The sequence below is a fragment of the Babylonia areolata genome, chromosome 5 (assembly GCF_041734735.1).
Source record: "Babylonia areolata isolate BAREFJ2019XMU chromosome 5, ASM4173473v1, whole genome shotgun sequence".
Taxonomy (NCBI): Eukaryota; Metazoa; Mollusca; class Gastropoda; order Neogastropoda; family Buccinidae; genus Babylonia; species Babylonia areolata.
In genome coordinates, this window is record NC_134880.1 from 23,000,405 (window position 1) to 23,009,745 (window position 9,341).

The 9,341-nt window shown below is 42.4% G+C and overlaps 1 protein-coding gene across 3 annotated transcripts in view; it reads right to left on the bottom strand.

Moving 5' to 3' along the window:
• Positions 1–7,253: 7,253 nt before the first annotated feature.
• LOC143282423 (uncharacterized) overlaps positions 7,254–9,341 on the bottom strand; it is a 46,672-nt gene continuing 44,584 nt past the window's right edge. For all 3 annotated transcript variants that reach the window (XM_076588058.1, XM_076588059.1, XM_076588061.1), the window contains exons 4-5: positions 9,340–9,341; positions 7,254–7,512 (exon numbers count right to left, since the gene is read on the bottom strand). The exon at positions 9,340–9,341 is cut by the window's right edge and continues 129 nt beyond it. In XM_076588058.1, the coding sequence (XP_076444173.1) occupies positions 7,357–7,512; positions 9,340–9,341 (158 nt within the window). In that variant the 3' untranslated portion in view covers positions 7,254–7,356. The remainder of the gene's footprint in view (positions 7,513–9,339) is intronic.

A 9,341-nucleotide genomic window follows, 5' to 3' on the forward strand; every position in this document is an offset into this window, starting at 1 on the left:
CAGAAAAGAAACACACACACACACACACAAAACAAAAAACGAAAAGAAAATGACCACTCCCGCACCCCCTAAAAAAAAAAAAAAGGAAAGAAAAAAAAAGCACAAGCAGACAAGCAGTACTGGCAAACAGATATACGAAAGAATTCTCATCAACAAAGTAGCCGGAAAAAGAAATGCACAAATTATACAGGCGGACAGACATGCGAAACAACTATTCAACAGATTGGCCGGAAAAAAACAAATGCACTAATAATACAAACAAAACCATAACTCATCGACAGAGTGGCCGAGTTAATAAACGGCCAGACAATTCAGAGGAATGGGCAGACAGACTGACTGACGGTCTCTGACTAATGGGCTAACGAACATGACTTACATTCCGGCCAGAGGTTTTCCTCGTGGACGTCCTTCGGGGTTTCTCGTGTTCATGTGCTTTGGGTTGAAGGTCAACGCTGGTGTCTGTGGCACTTGTGCCGTTCGGCTTGCTTGCACATTCGCCATTGTCTTTCACATGTCCGGATGCATTCTTCACCGAACTTCCTTTCCTTAGTTCGACAGATTCGACCTGTTTGAGTTCCTGTTCAAGCTTTTTTTCAAGCATGGTCTTTGCTGGACTGTTTTGTTTCTGATGAATTGGTTTGTTGCGAATAGTGACAACAACGTTGCCTTCAGAGGGTATTCTATCTGTTGCAGTTCCTTGGTCTTTTGGGAACTGTGATCCGTTTCTTTTGAGAGAAGCTGGTTTCAGGTTCTTATGGGCGTTAAAAGACATCGCACTTTCTTTCCCCCTTTTCTCAGATGTTCTTTCAGCATTACATACTTTGGCTGGATTGCTGATTTGTTCTGCTGGGCGACTTGCGACTAGGGGCTGGTTTCTGTTCGGCTTCAGTTCCAACCGAAACCGTCTGCGAACTTGGGGTTTGGGGGATCTGTTTTGCTCCTGGATTCTTTGGTACTTTTCAGCAATATATAATTCCATCCGCTCAGGCTGAATACAGTCTTCACCTTCCCTCTCTACCCTGGTGTCGCTTGATGAATGACAGGTGCAGTACTCACTGTAAACTGTTGGATAAATACCTGGAACTTGTTGAAATTTGCGATGTTGTTGGAGTTTGTTGTGGAGAATTCTGGCTAGGGTTTTAATTGTTCTAGAGAGAGCCAAAAGAGTGATGGGGATCAGCAAGGTGGCTACGAGTGTAGTGACTTGCACTAACTTGTTATGGAATGGCCATGGAATGGACATGAGGACGGCTGGAATTCAGAAAAGTGTGCTACAAATACCGATGAAACGGACATATTCTTGGAGCCTGTTGATGTTGAAGAGAAGGATGGGACACTGGGGCAGGAAATGATTTTCATAATGGTGATCTCGCTGCCAAGTGATAGATGTCATCCGAGGTCACCATGGCCCTCAAATGTCTTTACTCTCTGGGGGAAAAACAACAACAGAGTATTGTACCTCATGTCTCACCATGTCCAGCTGTATGTTAGTCCTCTCTCTCTCACCCCCACCCCCTTTATTATCATCTTCCTCTGCACTTCCCTTACTGATGCCCCGATTCAGTTGGATGAAAACTATCCTCTTGTGACTCTTTAAGACATAATGGATGCGATGATCTTTGTTTTAATCCGATTTTTCACCAAAAGGCAAAACCACGGCTGACAATGTTCATACTGACAGTCTGCTATGACCAACCCACAACCATCCAGATAACATTTACTCAACATTTAAAGTAGCTATTAGATTTCACGACAGCATTTATTCGAAAACTGGATTCTTTGACAAAGCTGTTTTTTTTTCCATTAAAACCTCTTGAGCGTCAAGGACGTATAAAAATGCTCCATTATTTTTCAAGGACATGTATATATGTCCGTGTCTCTAAAAGAATTTTCCAGGTTTTATTCTCAGGTTAGTGTCCCAAAAAGCTTGATATGTGTACTTTAATTACTCATGAGAAGCAGCACCCAATCACGCTTTATAGAGCTATTCTATGATGTTATTTTACTACCCCTTTCAGAAATTCACGCGACGCTTTCAAATGGAGCACCACGAACCCCACCCTGATCCAAGTGGCTTGAAACAGCAGTGTTAAAAAAAACGTCTTGAATGCTGAACTGAATATGTGTAGAATACCAGATGTCTGGATTATGAAGACACTTTTTGTTTTCATTTGTTATCGAGATTTGTTTTAGCTAGCTGCCTTAATATTCTTTTACATATATTCAAAAATTATGTGAAATTTGATTTACTCGCATGTATGTTCACTTATTGCTAACCCTTTGCGACCAAGTCCGCCTGATAAGTATGCAACAAAAGCCAGAATAATGCCTGGTACGGAATAGGTGTTTTTGTTGTTGTTTTTTTTTTTTTTTTTTTAAATAAAAAAAAGCTTAAAAATTATGTGTCCTGTACTGAAACTGAATCAGTATGAAAGTTGTAGATGGACTGTTGACTGCTTGGATAATGATATAGGAAATCAATCAAAGATGGGGGGGGGGGGGGGGGGGGGGGGGGGAGAAGATGTGTCTGTGATGACGTATCTTCGAGGGACTGCCAATGGGATATTACACACCTCTGTACATTAGAAAAAAAATAAATAATAAAGGTCACATAGCTTTTTACGGCCATCGGGGCAGTGAATTCATTTCCGCTGTGTCTACGGCTTGGCATAGTAAGGCTGGGGCCAATTGTCTCCTTCCAGCGCTTTAACCTCTCCAACCGAAGTCTGGTACCCATTCATACATTAAAAAAAAATCTATTTATTGAGACATCTTGCTATAGCACATATTCTTGAAGCTCTATGCGCTTGGATGGAGTGGGGGAAAATGGGAATAAAGTGCCTGTCCCAGGGATACAACACCATGCCGAAATGGAACCTGGAGTAATTGTCATTAGTAAACACTGGATCAGAGGTCCAGCACCTAACTGATTCTGCCACGGCGCAACAAAGCCCAATATTTCTTTTGCACCAATGAACCATTTTCTTCTTTCCCCCACAATGTCTCCTTTTCATTTTCTGCTTGTCAGCTAAATTGTTCTCATTTGTCTTCTTTAAAAAAACAAAAACAAACCAAACTCATGCTACAATGTTTAATTTCATGCAGCAACATCCGTCACATATTTGGCGTTCGTGTAACCTATATAATTATACATAACGACATGACTTAATATAAGACTTTATTGTCCTGTGGATTTATCATATTTGTAGCCTATTGTGACATTTTCAAATAAAACAAACACTATTTCAGCAAAACAGACTTTGAATCTCTGCGTTCTTGATGGATTCTTCCACCTTCATCTTTAACATGCCATTCCACTTCAAATGAGCCAGGTCACGTGTACAGCCCACCGTCTGGGGAAATTGCGGGTGGGATGAACGGATTATTGATATGTGTTTGTGGGCTGGAACATCCACTGCACTCGAATGGGTTACGTGTGCGTTTGAACCGTGACCGTTTTTACTTCACCGTTTAGGCATTCATACTTCGGGGTGTACCTTCTGGATATGTTCGTGTTTCCACAGCGAAGCATCCATTGAGATGATCGTATTTGCTTTTCCACATGAAGGAGATAAATGAATTTAAGGCACTAGCAGGTCTGCACACATGTTGACTTTTGAACGGGATGTACCTGCAAGCAAGCTCAACAGGTACCTAAAGTTACAGGATTTCTAAGGACAAAAGTTTGAGTAGAGGACGCGTGAGACTTGGTGGGAGGATTACATTTTATTTCCGTACACGCAACATGTTTGAGGCCAAAGAGATCGTACAGATCAGCAGATCGACGACAAGTAAGCGGTTTACTGCCCTCCGCTCGACTAGAAATCTGCGGATTGGGGATACTTCAGCGGGCTATAGCACCTCTGACATCTGAATTGTCACCCACGACAATTCATGGTCATTTCGACAGATCAGCGTTTACTTTTTAATAACCGTTTTTTGTTGCTGTTCGTTTTGTTTTTGTTTTTTGCTTTTTGTTAATGACTTGGACAGTTTGTATTGCGTCTTTAGAATAAAAGTCAGAGATTTTCCTCATTCATAGCAATAATTGCATCAGATGATAGTTTCATTCGGAATCAAGACATAATTATTACCAAGCGTCCACGTGGTGCACATGGTAACATTTATCCTAGGTCAACTGCACCTGCTTGCTTATTTTCCGCTTGCTTCAACCAACTTCCCCCTAGCCCCCCACCCCCCCCCCCCCCAAGCGTCTTTTTGTGTGTAAAAAGTGCGCGCATGCTCTCTCTCAATAATTATTTCTCTTCTTTGTTTCTTTTGTTTACATGTTTGTTTGCTTGCTTGATTCCTTTTTGCTTACTTCCTTTTGCTTTTCTCTCTCTCTTTCTCTCTGCATCTCCCTGTCTTTTTCTTTCTCTATCTCCTTAGTGTCTTTTTTAAAATCATGTCGTTTCCTGGTATCTTTACATTCCTCGGTGAATAGATCTCTCTCTCTCTATATATATATAAAATAGAAACTTTGGCATTCTCTGGTATCTTTATATTCCTCGTTAAATATATCAATCAGAAATGGTCGACAGTGAAAAGTCACATCTTTACTGTTTTCAGCAGAGACCAGTTAAGATAAAATGTTTGATTATTCACTTCTTTTTCATTACCATCGTCGTCATAATCATGTGGATAATCATTGTCTTCTTTTTCATCACCGTCGCCGTTGTGTTCATGTGCATAAATATAGTCGTTGTCTTAACATCAACATATTACCTGAATGCACACCCCCACATTTGGACATTTACTGTAGTGGACCACTGATTTGCTGTAGATATGCTAATTTGTCAATTTTGTTTATTGAATTAAATGGGAATCTGATTCACAATTTTAAGCTAACTCTGCCTTTTCCACAAGCGTGCTTTGTTCACAAAAAAACCGTATTATACACATAAGTACATAGAACTCACAGTGCCTTAAACACATCGATGGGGATCCGTGATATTATTGTATAATTGTAGGCGGCTATAAACAGATCGCTGCAATAACGATCCAGATGCAGCATATTATCAATTGTTCTGTTAAGTGTGCAAGCACTAACAACCCGCTACTGCTGCAACCCGTTGTTGCTAACGTTTGTATGAATATCGTAATCAACCTATCCAAATCAGGCTATATCAGCACCAACCCTTCCCTTGCGTTTGACATACTGAAGAAACCAACCTCAGACTGTGTTCGCGTTGGTAACCAACGCGAGATGTTAAAACGGACATCAGACTGGTGAGCTTCGTGTTCAAGGAATCCTTGTCCTCTTCGCCTCAGCGGCGAGGTGTCGTAAAAAGATTTTTTGCGTCATAAGTTACTTTACGTAATAAAATCTACGTCATCGAGCACTCGTGATGTCACACCACTGATTTACTTCAGTATAGTTTTCCCCCTTTTTTTTCTGAACATAAGCGTTTGTTTTCTTTTTGTTCCTCTGTTGAAATTGCATGATAAAATAGATATTATCAAAAGAGGGATGCGACTGAAAATCAGACAAGCAGACATAGTTCGAGAGAAAGAGGACAAATGAATAAACGAGTGAATTAACGTTATTTTCTGATAGGCACAGAATAAGCAAACAAAGGGAAACAAGGACAAATAAAAGAGAAAGAGACAGACAGAGACGGACAGACAGAGGAACAGAGAAATAAACCAGAAAGAGAGACAAAGAGAGGGAAAAATGCATGGAGGGGTCATAAGATCACACACACACACACACACACACACACACACACACACACACACACTTTACAGAAGCATGTAATTTATTGTCATCAACTGTCTGAACTATACGTCAATCAAAACCAAACAAGGACTCAGCAGCTCGTACACTAGTTGCATACGTTCATGAGATCATTTTAGTGTTTCACACTCAACTGACTGAGACAAACGACTGACAGTCAACAAGACTGCACGATTCACTCACTCATACTTTATCAAGCAGCTCTCTCGCAGCAATAAAATGATAGTCGACCAAGAAGTCTTCCGTTTGTAGAAAATGCTAGATATCGCGGGCATATCCACTGTTGTAATAGCTATTACGACTTATTTTGTAAAATACAATTGAAACGATTGGCAAATCTGTGCACAGCTTATTTATTATTTTACAGTTAGCACAAAACTGTTATTCGTAAAATCACACACTGACACACACACACAATCGGAAGAGCACGCAGTTATGACTGCACATATATACAGACAAACACAATTGCATACACATACCTAACAGAAAAAAAACCCAAAACATAAAACAAAATAAAACAGTAACAACAAAAAACGCGTGGTCGCATTTCAAGAATTTGACCTCTGTGTGTGTGTGTGTGTGTGTGTGTGTGTGTGTGTGTGTGTGTGTGTGTGTGTGTGTGTGTGTGTGTCTCTCTTTCTCTCTCTGTCTTACATACAAAATAACACCCACGCCCCACACTCGCATACACACACACACACACACACACACACACACAGACACACACAGACACACACACACACACACACGTACACAGACACAGACACACACACACACACACACACTTCGCTCACAAAATAGTAATTGTGCTAATCATTATCGTCACCAAGAGATTAAATGTCGGTGAGAATCCAGGTTAACGTTGCCAGCACAACACGTTGATAATCAGTATAATTCCATGACAGTGTGTGCGTGCGTGCGTGCGTGCGTGCGTGCGTGTGTGTGTGTGTGTGTGTGTGTGTGTGTGTGTGTGTGTGTGTGTGTGTGTGAAGGTGGCTTCGTGGGTGGGTGTGCGAGCGTGTACGTAGGCAGGCTACTTACACGCGTGTATAATAAATACGTGTGATGAGTTGTCGTGGAGGAAACAGGAGGACAGGTGGGTATCCATCACCATCCACCCATCCCTCCCTCCCACCCTGGACATGAGGGAATTAACGACGTAGTGACGTTCGCCCCTATCGTCAATTAAGTCGTTCTCTCGCCGCTGTCCGTGGTATCGTTCATCGTGGGCGTTGAAGACTGTGCGTACCCTGTAAACTTTCTTATAGCCTTGATTATCGGGGGAAAAAACAACAACAAAAAACAGTAGAAAGTGGTGTTTCAAGTCATAAATCGATATCCTACCGGGACCAAAAAAAAACAACCCAAAAAACACCCCCCCCCCCCACCCCCCAAAAAAACCCCCAGTAGAAAGTGGTGTTTCCAGTCGTAAACCTATATCCAGAAATATCAGCCTCCCTCCCCCTCCCCCCAAGCCCCTCCTCCCCCCCCCCCCAAAAAAAAAGGAAAAAAAAGCAGAAAATACTCCAGAAGATATAATACTCTACTTGATCAAACGTGTGAGTTTTCAGCTTTCCAATGAGGATAATCACGGGCACACGATAACCATCCATCCTGGGTTACTTCCCGTACAGCAGCTCTTTGGGCAGGGGTTTGGGCTTGGCCAATCGGGATCTAGTTGGTGGGTCACGTGGTTTGAGGTCAGGGGTGGAGCATATGGACGGGAAGCGGCTGTCACGTGTCTCTAAGTGGCTGGACGGCGTACTGGACGATCGCTGTGGACAATCGATGTGCGCACGTGCACGTGTTTGAAAATCAACATGTGTTGTATATGATATACATTTTACGAACACAAAAACACACACGAATACCTCGGTTCACACTGATCACACACTCACACACACACACACACACACACACACACACACACACACACACACACACACACACACCACTCACACACGCACGCACTCAAGTGCGCGTTCATGGACACATACACACACTCAGTCACACTCATGCACTTACTCATTCACACACTCAGTCACACTCATACACGTATTCACTCACACACACACAGACACACAAACACAGACGCACACACCCACACTACGTGTGTGTGCTTGTCGATGTGTGTTTAGTCTGTGTGCACGCGCATGTGTGCGTACGCACACGCACGTGTAGGGCATTTTTTCAGCCTTTTTTAAATGATTATTTATATCTGCAATTTGTAGTATTGTCTTCATGAACATCGATTTTGTTTTTCTCTTCTCTGTCGTCAAGTGCTGTTGAGGAGAGGGGAAGAAACACCCGGAAATCATCAGCAAGAGCGGCATGAGACCTGACGTAGTTCTCTACTCCATAGCAAAACAAGCGATTCTGATTGAGCTCACTGTGCCATACGAAAGCAGAATGGAGGAAGCCCACATCTACAAGACCGAGAAGTATGCTAGTCTAGCCAGCAGACTGAGAGAATCTGGCTTCCAAGAAAAAGTCCTCGCCATAGAGATTGGTGCAAGAGGGTTTGTGAGCACATCTGCATACATCCTCATCAAACAGCTGTCGATTTCTGGCAGAGAGAGGACACGGGCTCTCAAGGCAATGGCAGAAGCAGCAGAAAACAGCTCCAGCTGGATGTTGTCGAGGAGGAAACTCAATCTAAGTGCAAGATGGCTCAGTGGTTAAAACGTCTGCCAGAAAAGGTGACTCAGTCCTGAAGTGGCGACCACCCTGGAGGCGCGGGTCCGAACCTGCTGAAGACCAGGAAAAAAGAAAGAAAGAAAGAAAGGCAGCAATACAAGGGCATCCAGGAGTCATGACCTGGGTGCGGCCCGGCCTCCTTAGAGTGTAAGGAGTTAAGGGCCGAAACACTTGACTGAGGGGTGCTTCTTCTCTGAAGACCTCAGTTTAACTGTCCAGCTCTCCCTAGAGTTTCTTATAACTAATGCATAATTGTTGGCCAACATGTATTCTTTCATGTGAAGCGCTTACAGCCCATTGTACTGAAGGAGAGTTTGCGCCATGTAAGTACATTATTATTACAGTATCATTATCATTTATTATTATTATTACTATTGTTATCATTATTATGATTATTATTATCATTATTACAAAAGGCCGGCTAATGATTTTAGCTGTTTTGGCCGGCTTGTGTTAGACTGACTGCAAACCGAAATGACCAGGCCAGCTGTGTATTGAAGTGTGTGTGTGTGTGTGTGTGTGTGTGTGTGTCTCTCTCTCTCTTTTTTTATTTTTATTATGTGTGTGTGTGTGTGTGTGTGTGTGTGTGTGAGTGTGTGCGTGTCTCTCTCTCTCTATATATATGTGTGTTTGTGTGTGTGTGTTTGTGTGTGTGTGTGTGTGTGTGTGTGTGTGTGAGACAGCTTTATGATCCCCCAGGCCGATACACTGAACTGCATCCACATGATATAATATGAATGCTACGCAACATGTAACGTCAAAAATATACGCTGTCATTGGCAAATACAGATGTATGACTGTACACGATAAACTTTCTTGTGTTGAATTACACTTTTGGTTATATTGTGCATTACGGAGATAGCAATGCACGTATCAAACGAAAGAGAAACCAAACAGCGCCACACCT